At 39.5% G+C, this 13,610-nt stretch overlaps 1 protein-coding gene across 1 annotated transcript in view; it reads right to left on the minus strand.

Moving 5' to 3' along the window:
• Positions 1 to 13,610, minus strand: part of LOC107396732 (ephrin type-A receptor 5) — a 117,854-nt gene that overhangs the window by 6,983 nt on the left and 97,261 nt on the right. Inside the window, exons 14-18 of the mRNA XM_015976567.3 lie at positions 11,158 to 11,225; positions 10,939 to 11,080; positions 4,983 to 5,132; positions 2,718 to 2,911; positions 1,228 to 1,392 (exon numbers count right to left, since the gene is read on the minus strand). Coding sequence (XP_015832053.3) covers positions 1,228 to 1,392; positions 2,718 to 2,911; positions 4,983 to 5,132; positions 10,939 to 11,080; positions 11,158 to 11,225 — 719 coding nt within the window. The remainder of the gene's footprint in view (positions 1 to 1,227; positions 1,393 to 2,717; positions 2,912 to 4,982; positions 5,133 to 10,938; positions 11,081 to 11,157; positions 11,226 to 13,610) is intronic.

Consider the following 13,610-nt stretch of genomic DNA (forward strand, 5'->3'; position numbering starts at 1 on the left):
GGGTCTACTGCGGTCACAAAGGGATGAAGATGGTCAGCATCAACACTCAGGTAGGCTGTGTTGTTTAAACCAGGCTTAGTTGGTGAAAATTAGTTGGCTCTAATTTCCCTATGGGATTAATGAAGTATTTTTGAATTGAATTTGAATTGAAGAGAGAGCTGAGCCAGAAGACAAAGCTCTCGGTTCACTGGTCGACCTACATTCCTACCCTCACCTATGGTCACGAGCTTTGGGTAGTGACCGAAAGAAAGAGTTTGCGGATACAAGCGGCTGAAATGAGTTTTCTCTGCAGGGTGGCTGGGCTCTCCCTGAGAGATGGGGTGAGAAGCTCAGTCATCTGGGAGGGGCTCGAAGTAGATCTGCTGCTCCTCCACATCAAGAGGAGCAAGTTGAGGTGGCTCAGGGTTAGGATGTCTCCTGGATGCCTCCCTGGTGAGGTTTTCTGGTCACGTCCAGCTGGGAGGAGACCTAAAGGAAGACCCAGAACACGCTGGAGGGACTATCTTCGGAATGTCTTGAGCTTTCCTCAAATAAGTCGACCCAAGTAGTTGGGTAGAGGGAAGTCTGGCCCTCTCTGCTCAGATTGCTGCCCCATGACACAACCCCAGATAAGCGGAGGAAAAGGATAAATAGATGGATAATGGATAGTTGGTACAAAGGGATCCAGAATGAGCCACAAAACAACATGAGAAACAACAAACTTCACATTTTTTAACGTTCGATTTACCTGTCCTCAGCTGACTAATGTGGTATTTAATGTGTTCTTCTGTTTCAAGGTTCAAAGTGTTGTGTACTCAGAAATGGTTTTATGCAGACCTTAGTTAAAAATAGTGGTGATTTCAGCTACTATTGCCCTTTAATCATCTCAAACCAGTCTGCTTGTTTTCCGCTGAGCTTTGACATGTATAAGACCTTTCCCTCAACACTTCTCACTGGATACCGGATGGTTAGCTCTGTGTAAAAATCTCAGTAAATCTGCTTTTGCTAACACACTCAGAACAGCCTGACAGGCACCAACAACCATGCAACATTCAAAGTCACTTAAATCCCCCTTTTCTTCCCAATTTTGATGCTCAGCATCATCCTCAACAAATCCAGCTGACTAAATACATTCAGTAGCTGGCTGAACAGGTATACCTAATAAAGTGGCTGGTAAGTAAATATTGATTAAAATGACAAAAATAGTGCAATGCAAAACCAAATGCCACCCTCTAAACATATACTTACTCTGATGTCATCTGAGTCACCATTTCCAGCGAGGAGTATCCTCCCTCCACGAAGAGTTCTGTGTAGCGGCCCATCTTGATGGAGTCGAGCCACTCTCCAACCGACTTTGTTCGAGCGCTGCAGTCCCCCTCTGCACTGGCATGCTCCACTAACAAGTTGGAAACTCTAATACACAGATGGAGGAAATAAAATTAATTTAAATTGAAATCATTGTATTTGTTAGAAACGTAATGTAATCAGGGCTCATACACTAAGCTGTACCAGAATCCTTTAAAAACCAACTTTGACTGGCATACAGTGACACAATTAGACTAAATAATGCATTTTACATATGCATGATAAAACAAATGAGATGGACCCATTTTAGGTTTTATTTCCAACACCGGAACTCTGCAGTTCTGTCACTCACTCGCGAGGTTTCACTGGTAATGTTACTTATGCACGATCACGCAAAGCTGCAAACACTTTTCACCCAAAACTCTTTGTCATTCAGCTCACTCTTCACACTGACAAATGGAGCTCCCCATGCTATCAAATGAGATATTCACAGTAGGTAACAGCATTTTCCATGGTGCAGCAGGAACAAAAGTGTAGCGTGGAAAAAAGGTCTGGGCTTGTTGGTGTCCCTTTAATCTCGACAGCTGTCACATGTCATCGCCAGCCTATTAGATATGCCACCAATTTATTAAGCTAGCTTCCTTTTTGTGTGAGTAGGAAGCAATACATGTCATAAAAACATAGTAAATGATCTTAGCAAATATTAAAAAAGCATGACAAGATACTGCACATCACTAAGTGACTTTAAAAAGCGATGCATGAACACACACACTGGAAGAAAATAGTAATTGAAGATACAAATGATAGAAAATGACATATGACTAAACTGAACATCTTCATAAAAAATGAGCCATTTTCTTTACTTTTTAATATTCCTTTGGCTGAAATTCTGTGATTTTAACCTTTTTTTGACTACTGTAATTTGAAAAATTCATCTGAAGAATTAGGGCTGAACGATATGGCCTAAAATTAATATCATGATATATTGAGGATTTCACCTCGATAACAATAAATGGACGATAACTACAGGTATGCACAGAAACAAAAGTTGTCCTCCAGATGGGGCTTTCACATTACGTTGTCACGTTTTTACGTGACTCAAGGTGGTACAGCTTCCTAAAGGGACATGAATGTTGCCAACCTACACACATCTTTTCATTTTTTTATTATCAAATTTATCGACATGGCAAAAATGACCTTGATAAGAGTCAGAAATTTCGATAACAATACATTTTTGATCTATTGTCCAGCCCCACGAAGAATAATTTGTTTCCAAACATTTCTAAATATATTTAGCAACCACATGATGCTGAGATTATCTTTCAAAGCCAACCCATTTATTGGCTGCTATTTTTTAAGTCTCAAACTAATAAATGATGGCTAATAAATGCATCTATATACATAATATGCTGCGATGGACATTCTGCTTTTACCTGTGAGATGAGTTCACCAACTTTTTTAAAGAGCTGGGGTTGCGAATAAGTTTGTCAAGAAGACAAACAATCTCATCAAACTTAGGGCGGTTGGTGCGTTCACGCTGCCAGCAGTCCATCATTAGATGGTACAGCGCCTCTGGGCAGTCCATGGGACCTGGCAACCTGTAGTTCTCCTCCACTGCTTTGATTACCTGCAGACATATGGAGGGGAAAAGGAAAGGTTAGATGGGGTTAATTTAGAATGCAGCCATCATCAGAGTCTATTGTCTAAGAGGGGACTCACGTTTGCAGGAAAAAGACACAAAAGTCACACCAAACACTGTATTTATGGAAAAAATATACAGATGCTACACATCATGAGTGATCTCTCTCTGCTTCCTGCCTCTTTTGGCACAAAATGTTGACGTCTGTCACACGTCAAAGTAAAAGTCACATGGCATGTGACATGAGCAGTCAGACTGAGGTTAACAACCTATCACAGGTGACCTGGGTTAGCTTTAAAACTATTTGTGCTGTTATTAAATGCTAATATGGAAAAAAAGTTGGACCACTTGACCACGGTTTCCTTCAGTTACAGCTTAAGAGACACCATTAAATACATTTTATTATTTAATCCAAACCCTGTACTGAACCATGACCTTAAAAACCACCATTTTCCCCCGGTAATTGGTGAAAGCAAGGTCCCCTTCAATTTGAGAACATCAAACAATATTGCAAACTTTCTAAGCTACACTTTTTTTTTGCTAAATGTAGTTTAAACAATCACTTCTGAGATCCTCTGCGCATAATCCAGTCACCAGCTGGTGATCCACAGCAAAGAACAATGACATGAAAAAAGCAAAAAGAAGGCTGGAGCACTCAAAGTGATAAAACATTTAAATATTTGTCACTTTGAGTGCTCCAGCCTTCTTTTTGCTTTTTTTCCCCCACATAGTTTAAACAATATTTAATAAATTATAAAAGAAAATGCTAAAACCTGCCATAAAAACTAGTGTATAATGTTAAACGAGTCCTTATAAAACAGGATCATTTTCTTTCACGTACAGTCACCTGATCTGGCCGCGAGGATGCCGTCATATTTTCTAGCACTGATTAAATTTTGAGAAATAAATAGAGAGGACACAACATCTTGTAATACTGAAAAAGTAATGACATTTCCACAGTAGGACAGTGACACGCTTCACAAAGGCAATGCTTCTCTGAAATAGCCTTTTTCTGAGCAAGATCCTGAGTAGAGATACTTGCTCAAGAGACGTGTCTGCTTTCTATCTGACCTTAAACTCCATGAACCAGCAAGCAACCCCATGTGAGCATAAAGTAAAATACAAATACGTACTTAATCCAAAATGTGGCATAGCCCAGTTAATCGTTTCTGCAAGTAAGAAGATGCAGCACCGTATCATTGGGATGTTTATTTATTTATTTATTTTTTGAAGGGAACTCAGTTGGATGAATAATAAATAAACCCTCGCTCTTTCTGTTAGACCCTGCAGTGGAAAGCGGGCTGGAGTGTTCAGCCTTGCTTTGCCAGTGCAGGACAGTGGGGAATTGATTTGTTGAGTTTATAACCCCCTTTCCTTTGGCTAAATTTACACAAAAGACTAATGCGATAGCACTCTGATACACACGGAGAGCATGCATACACTCCAACTAAAGCACAGGGGGAAAGCCACACATCAAATCATTGCTACCGACTGGGAGGGGGAAGAAGTACACTTAGCAACACTGGCGGGAAGGAAAGATCAGAGACCAAGGAGCGCGAAAGAAAGAGAGGCTGGATGGAAAACAAGATAGAATAGTAACAGAGATTGTATTTTATAGACAAGAGAGGACTAGAGTAAAAAGTGAGAGGGAGAGAAAGGGAAACGGAAGGAGACAGCTTAGAGAAAGAACGTTGCAGCCTACACTTTCTTGTGCAGATCAGAGAAAATCCTGCATAACGCTTTCAATTAAACATCAAACGTTTTCCCCTCTCCTTCCCACTCATCCTCATCTTCTTTCCTCTCCTACCGTTCTCTAGTCTTTGAGGCAGACAGCTAATATCCAAAAGGAGGGAGGAGTCTGAGACAGGGGATGAAGAGGTCACACAGGGGCTGTGAACACATATGTTGCCTACATGAGTGTGTGGGCAGCTGGCAAGTGAGAGTACATGTGTGATGTTGTCCAACTCAAACGTTGCATGTCTACTGCTATACAGTTTTGAAAATAGAAATGATGCACATCAAGCAAGCAGTTTCACAAGAGTTTTAAAAATAAACTTACATCTTGATTTGACATCTCCCAGTAGGGTCTCTCTCCATACGACATCACTTCCCACATAACAATCCCGTAACTCCACACATCGCTAGCTGAAGTGAACTTCCTGTACGCAATTGCCTCAGGAGCTGTCCAGCGAATAGGAATCTTACCACCCTGTAAATAATTGTATGATTTTTTTATTGGAAAGTTTTTTTTATATAGCACCTGTCACAGAAAAAGGCAAAAGTACCTCAGAACGACAAAAATTATAACATGATTAAAGACAAAAACAATATAAAGATCCAGATAAAGATTACTAAACAAATGAAAACACAAATAAATAGACAATCAAAATACCAGTTTGACACTTAAAGCAACACCATTGAAATATTTAACCTTAAAACAGCCACACGTTGATGCATTTCCAACTGTTGGCCATTTGTACTGAAATGTCTCAAGAAGTACCAAGAGCACTGATCAGCAGATTAGGGCAAATGAGGAGAAAAGCCCACAAAAGGGACTGATTCAAGGATTTCTAGCTACAAAAATTCAACCTTTCATTTTTTTCTAAATTTAGAAAACGTGCACATTCCCAAGTTGCTAACAAAAGCTAGTATTTCACTGGGCTGCAACTGCTGGTAACACATTTAAAATAGTACTCTTGATGGAAGTTCAAAAACGTCTCATGCTGTTTAGAAGGATTCAATATTTTATTTTAATGTTTTCGCTCATGTTTGAATATCATTTTAAAGATTTAAAAATCTTTCAGTGGAAAAATTCCTCTCAAACTGTGGGCATCCAGGTCCTGTTTCAAAATCAGCTCATTTTAGTTTTGTCATTGATTCCCAGAATTGAAAAATGATCAGGCGACAGCACCATGAAATACAATTAGGAAATTAAGAAACTTCGTGACAAAGCTGCAACAAGAAAATACAACCGTTACTAGACTGGCAGTTTGTTTACAATCACGTCCCACGTCACCCTGCCATTTATGGCGCTTATCACAAAAGTCTAGTACATATCTATTCAGTTTGAGTCCACAAGCTGAAAATTTCCATACTTTCTTGCTATGTTGAGTCCCTGAATTGGGAGGTCACTAATGCTTACTTTTTAACTGTTGCAATAAACTTAATGCTAATGCTTTGCAGCCACATTGTGCAGAAAACTGACGTACACTCACTGGGTTAATGATGTTGTGTCACATTCCTTTAGAGAGGGTTAGGCACGGACTGAGGGGCTCAGTGAGCACGTTTGGTGCAGTAGGGTCTTCATTTATATTTTATTGATGTTCCCCCAGGCTATTTTTTGTGATTGTAATTTATTTATCTTTTATGGATTGGTATTTGTGTTTTGATTTGCTGTTGTTTTGAAGCCTGTCTTGTTTATCTTTTTGAGTTTGATCCGGTGTGGCGGGGGTTGATGTGAGTCATCGGTTCTGTTCTGAAAACGTTTAAAATCTTAATAAAGAAACACTGTTCAAAAACATTGGCGCAGAAAATTACATGTCAGCAAGTTCACTATAAAACCATTTTTAATTATATGCTGATTGTGTATTACAGATCGGTTACCACTTAATGTCTAAACCCATTTATTAAAATAATCACACAGACTCTGTAACAGGCACACTTGGACGTTTTGGCTTGCTTTTAGCACCCCTAGTGTCTGTTTAGTAGAACCAAAAGCAAAACTAATTTTCTTGCTGTGCGTTCATCTTTTTAACACCTTAATCAGAAAGCTGAAGTGTCTCCCAGCCTTTATTAGTGTCTACAGGAGTGAGTCATTACTAAATTAATCCAATCAGCTGTGTTGATGATTTAAAACATGCAAGAAAGGTGCTGGAAATAGACCGCAGTACCTGGTATGTCAGCTCCATTTCTTTTTAAGTCCAACTGACCGGGTCAGCGCTCTGAAGTTGCAAATGCAATATTCTGGCCACAGAAGGTGGTAGAGGTCTGAGTCACATTTAATTAACCCTGTAACTAATCATTTAGTACATACAGGCTCAAGAAAATGATCTCAAAATATTAAAAAAAAGTTGCATAGTATCCTTTTAAATGTTGATTCTCTTAGCTTATGTAAATAAAAATGTAAATTCCACTGGTGGTCACCACCAGTTGTGGACTTTTGACATAGACTTCATCAGAAGCAAGCAAAAAAAAAAAAAAAAAAATATATATATATATATATATCAGGGTATCTGCAGGTTTAGGGGAACCTAATTTAAGACTTTTTAAGATCTTTTTTTAAGGCCACTTTGACTAAATTTAAGCTATTTAAGTAGGGCAGCAGTAGCTCAACAGGTTGAGCGGGTTGTCCAGTAATCGCAAGGTTGCAGGTTCGATCCCGGCTCCGGACAGATAATTCTGCTGTTGTGTCCTTGGGCAAGACACTTAACCCACCTTGCCTGCTGGTGGCGCCAGTGCTCGGAAGCCTCGACTCTGTCATTGCGCCCCAGGGCAGCTGTGGCTACATCGTAGCTCATCACCATCAGTGTGTGAATGTGTGTGCGAATGTATCAATGATACACTGTAGTGTAAAGCACTTTGGGGTCCTTACTCTGAGAGGCACTATACAAGTACGGGTCATTTATCATTTTGAAAAATTTAATTTAAGGTATAATTTCCAGCTATTGCCTGGAACCGGTGCTAACCACGCAGCGATCGTGGGATTAGACATCCAGTTACCATTAAACTTGCACTTCCCCATGGTGCAAACTCCCACTAGCTTAACCAGCTAACGTGCTCATCTAAAAATAGCCCCCTTACACAACCAACTGAATGTGTACGGTTCTGCTTATGCCAATATCATAAACAAAAAATGCTGAACACTAACTAGAAATTCACGAAAATTTTATAGAAATAAAAGAATCTTGTTTATTCGGTCTTTGGTAATTTAAGACCTCTGGAAACTGTATTTAAGGATTATTTGTCAATTTTAAGGATTTTTAAGGCCTTAAATTTGGAAAAGCTAATTTAAGACTTTTTAAGACTTTTTAAGGACCCGCAGATACCCTGTGTATATATATATATATATATATATATATATATATATATATATATATATATATATATATATAATAAAATAAAGCTGACCATTCCTTTGTTGTCAAATAAAAAAAAGAAGAATAAAATATAAATAAATACCTGAAATTTCCTTAAGCTAAATTGGACTACACAAAGAGGAAAGATGAGATGTGCTTTTATCGGACTTTAGTTTCACACTGAGGAAACAATGTTTTGCTGCTGTTGGAAATAAGGCTCAGTAACATATTTGGCTCCAATAAGGCCAGAACTTCAGCTCAGAAAGAACAAAACAAACACAAACAAACTATTTCCAACAGCACTGGAGTATCTTATATTGAGTTATTGTCCCTGAACACCTAGTGGTGCTGCATTTATTTGATATTCAGCTGTTTTGGCAAAATTCACCTTGTTTTGTCTTCCTGTTTTACTTAGCAAATCCAGAATCAAACACATGTCCTACATTGCCATCATTAAACATTACAATTCAGATGCTATAAGATCATGAACTCATGAAGGTTTTCTGGATGATTGAGGTGTCTGCTGTGAGTGGGGCAAAAGAAAAAAAACATTATGTTGATGATAGCAACAAGATCTTTTATTACACCTCCTCTAGAAAAACTCATAACACATTAGTTAGGTGGTCAGGGGCGGCGGCGGCCGGGGCGCTCCCCGGGTAGTGCCCGGGCACTGGTGGGGGTTTCTGCCCTACGCCACTGGGCGTCATGGGCCGGTGTCTTGGCTGCTGCCGTGGATCTGTTGCTGCCAGGGCAGATGGCTCCGCTGATGATGTGTCGTTCATTACCTGACCCATCTGAACTCAGCCTATTGTTTACTCTGGTGTTCACGAGTGTGTGTGTGTGCGTGTGTGTGTGTGCATGGATGAGTATGCGGGTGATTGTATGTCCACTTTTGGAAGTTGGGTGCGGGAGGGGAACTGTAATTTTTAATTGTTTTATACTTGGGGAGGGGGGCTGAGATGGGAATGTGGGATCTATGGGGCCATTTTAATCTGTAAAGCACTTTGAGTTGCATTTTTTTTTGTATGAAAAGTGCTATATAAATAAAGTTGATTTGATGATTGATTTGATTTGATTAGTGGTGTGCATCTCTACCTGCCTCACGATTCGATCACATTCCGATTATCTGCCTAAAGATTCGATTTGAGTCTGAAATGCATCACGATTCTTCACACAAAATTTTTCATTACTTAATAAAAGCAGTAGAATAGTTTTCAATTTCTTTTTTTATTTCGATATCCCTGAAAAACAGAACATACATCTATTCACTATACTGAGCAGCAATTTTCAAAGTGTGCTGCCTATAATTACTTAAATAGTATAAGAAATAATGTTTTCTGTAGAGCAGCTTTAAGATAGAATACAACTGAACGTAAAATAGTAAACAAATACTGTGTTAAGTGATTCTTTCACATCCAGGATCCCAAAACCGAAATTAGCCCAGACATCCGATTTAAATGTAACGGGTACATCTTTGATTACTGGTAATGTTCGTCCTGTATCCCTGTCCGCCATTTCTGTTTTAAATTGGCGCTAGGGCAACGCAGTGCGCATGTCATTGCAACTCTGCTCTCAGAATTAGTTGTAAAACCTCAAAACTTAGGGAGAAAATCTCATTATGTCACGTTGCTGCATCGATGCAGAATGATGCATGGCTGAATCGTGATGCATCTTAGAATCGATCATTTTTCCCACCTCTATAACACATAAAGCTTGTTTTATTTATCAGCCATAGAGACTGGTATTGATGCTACGAGCAAATATTACAGAACTTTCAACATTTGCTCTACATTTATTTTAACAATTCCAACATGCCTACAAAAAAGTTTAGGAGTGCACTGGTTGCACAGGATAGAGTGATAAACACAGCTGCAGACACAAATAAAAGGATCACTGCATGAAGACGAAATTCGAGAATAAATTTTAATTAAAACACTTCTCATGCTAATAAAAACTGATTTAGAAGCACAGTTGCAGTAACAAGCTTTACTTTCTTGTACAAAATCCCCATCCAAGCTGTCAAGGGTTTGGGATTACTCTACTCATCTTCCTTCATTAAACCGCTTTGTTTGCAAAAAGGAAAATAGTTTACAGGGAGACCACTGATGAGTCGTGAAATGAACTTGATGCAGTATTGATGAATACAGCAGCAGGGTATCTTTAGATCTGATTATTTCAAGGGTGTGAATTGTGTTATTATCATATGTCAGGGGAAGGAGATCCTGATAACAATAGGGGGAAAGAGGCGAAGAAGGGATGCAAACTGGCAATGAGAGGTGAGTGACAGGGTATTTGGCGAGAAGGCCGAGAGACTTGGTGCTAATTGGGTGTTGTGGAGACTGAGTCATGTACTAATTGGCTGACAGGACGACACTCAGCCAAGGATACACAGCTCAATTTAAAGCCTGCTGCTGTCACTGTTTGAGTGCACATGCACACACACACATTTTGTTTTGTTGTGCCAGAGTTTCTAATGTAAGCCGAAGTTTGACAGAACTGTTGCAGTCACAATAAACATCTAAGGTAGAAACAATAAATCAGCAAAAAGGAATATCGAGTCTCAAACAATTTATATATTTGAGGAGAATTAATCTTAACTCTAATTTCCAATCCAAGAAAGGGACACTTTTTATTTGTTTGGAGCAATTATTATTATAACATTAATATTAACCTAATGCAATGCACTGTAATATTGCCTAACTTTTTATTCAATCATCTGCCATCTTTTTCTGTTAGGTTTTGTGGATGTTTTAAAAAGATTTAGGGACTAAAACATAGTCCAGCAGACAGTTGACCTGTCAATGAAGGGGATAAAAAACAAAAACAAACTAAAGCTATTCAGATTCTCATTCACATTTTTTTTATAATGAACAATCAAAAACAGATTAAATATAATAATAATAATAATAATAATAATAATGAGATAATTTGTGGTCTTACCCTTGTGGTATATGCAGCCTCTGCATCATCTTCCAAAACTCGAGAGAGACCGAAATCAGACACTTTACACACAAGGTTACTGTTGACAAGGATATTCCGTGCTGCAAGATCACGGTGGACGTAGCCCATGTCCGACAGGTATCTAAAGGTCAAGACAAAGATGATTATAAATAACAAGCATATGTTTAATAACTTGATGTGAATTAGGATTAGGTTTACCTCATGCCAGATGCAATGCCCCGCAGCATACCAACCAGCTGGATTACTGTAAACTGGCCATCATTTTTCTAGGAAAACATCAAAAAGTTGATATTTAATTACTTTAAATGATTATATCTTTATGTAAATAATTATAATATTAAGCCAATTAAAAAACTTCTAATGGTTAAAGAAAAACCAAGACAAGATGAGAAGTTAGTAGTATGTTTTAGATGTGACACTAGTTCGACTTAGATGTGCATCTAGGTTGAACTAGGTTGATCTAAAGTAATAAACGTTGCACTTTTATTCTAGTTTACATGTACGGTAGAAAACCAAAATTTTAAACAAAGTGCATTCCACCCTGATGCAGTAGGTGGCGACATGTGCCCTTTCATGTCTGCATTTTTCCGGTTAGCTTATCCACCTTATTTTTCAAGTTTTTTTATGGAGAAACGATGATGTAAGCAACATCTGGTGAGATGTCGGAACTAGCACATACCCATTCGTTTACATGGTGAGGAATTGTTGCCAGTAGCGATTTATTTGAACATTTTAAGAGGATTTTAAGAATTATGCACCCCCAAAAAATGTACTCGCGGGAAGATGTCAGGCTTATCGCGGTTGTACAAACAAGAGAAAATTAAAGCTGCAAGCAGCATCGTTCGACCCTCGCAGCTCCGCGCCTGGTCGGCAGCAAGGATCACCCGGGCATGTCCGCGGAACAGACACGTCGACCACCCTGACACCAGGAACCACAAACGGTCCCCTTGTCCGCACTTCACCCTGACTCAGAATCTTCTCTGAGCCCACCATTAAATTACACATCTCACCACTAGGGGATACTCTATCTTTACCACACTGGTGGTGTTGTGACACAGACCAAAGTTAATGCTATTTTGACCACGATCTTTTTAAGTTATCGAAGGTTAAAGTTATCTAGGGGCACTGTGACCAACTACAGAAAAATCCAATTGTGGTCAGCTGTGGTTGACAAAGATGGTTTTCTGTTATTTTGGCATTAATCACATGTCATGTGTGTAATCTAGAGCCAGAGAGCCGAAAGGGGGTGGAGCTAAAGGAGTTTGAACCAACAACCACATCAATGTGTTTGGTGCAGTCACGTGATGACACAAGCCAAGTATAATGCCATTCTGACCTTGTCTTTAGAAGTTGATAAAGTTTAAACCCATCTAGGGGGCGCTGTGACCATTTACAACACATACAAGTGTTGATTGCAGTTGTGTGATGACTCCCACCAAGTTTGATATAGTTTGGAGCTTTTTTGCAGAAGTTAAAAAGGTTTTATTGTATCTAGGGGGCACTGTCCCAAATTTAATAAATATTCCATGAAGAAGTTTGTAGGTTGATAACAGTCAATTGTGTGCAGTTTGGTGTAAGTTGCATCATGCATGTGTTATTCAGGGCCTAATATCTGTCAGCGGGCGGAGCTAAAGCAATATCAACTAATTACCACAGGATTGTGTTGGGTGCCTTTGTGTGATGACACATAACAAGTTTGGTGCAGTTACGACCTCGTCTGTAGGAGTTACTACAATTTTAAAGGTATTTAGGGGTGCTGGGGTTATATTATATAACGTTCATCAACCGTTTGTGCCTCGTTGGCTAAAGGGCAAGATTGTTCATTGCCATGTTCAGTCTCGGGCAGATCGGAGGCTGTTTGTGGAAATTAAAGTCACGGCGTCACGCCAGAATTTGCCATGGCATCAAAGCCCCTCCCTATCTGGAAGGCTATCAGATCTGAATGGTCATTACAGCATCATGAGGACCTTAGTGTCATGTTGACTAAATTAGAGGGGACAAATATGGGCATTTCACCATAAAACAATAGACTTCCTGTAGTCAGGGGGCGGGGCTTGGGTGATGTCAGCTGTCCACATTGTCATTGTCTTCAGATGTGGTCAGTGACCACACAGACAAAGTTTGATATCGATCTGACCATGCACATGAGAGTTATTAAGTCAAGTAATGTAATGGCGAAAGGTCAGTTTGAGGCTTAGCCACGCCCACACCTTTCAACTTTTGAAAAATCCGACAGTTGAAAATGTCCCCCCATGTCTTAAGAGTATGTAGCAGAAGTTTGAAGGCAATTGGTGAAAAGGATGACGGGGCTTCATTCTCCAAACAATGTGTGTGAAAACCACTAAATCGAGTACTTGGATCAAAATGGCCGACCTCCTGTGCGACTTTGCGCTTGGCTCCAAGAGACTTTTTTGTAGGTCCTGAGACACTACATTAGTATACCAAATTTCATAATCCCCAGTCAAAGCATGGCTTGGGGCTGACAGTTTTAATGGCTCTAGGGGATGCTATTTCAGAAAATAGGCCACGCCCACCGGATTTTCACATCAGATTTTTTGGGGGCTGGACTAGGATCACTCACCACAAGTTTTGTGGCGATACCTTTAGAAATGACGAAATGGGAGGCAAACGTAAGGCCACGGCGGTACGCC

Source organism: Nothobranchius furzeri, chromosome 6 (assembly GCF_043380555.1).
Source record: "Nothobranchius furzeri strain GRZ-AD chromosome 6, NfurGRZ-RIMD1, whole genome shotgun sequence".
In the NCBI taxonomy this organism is placed as follows: domain Eukaryota; kingdom Metazoa; phylum Chordata; class Actinopteri; order Cyprinodontiformes; family Nothobranchiidae; genus Nothobranchius; species Nothobranchius furzeri.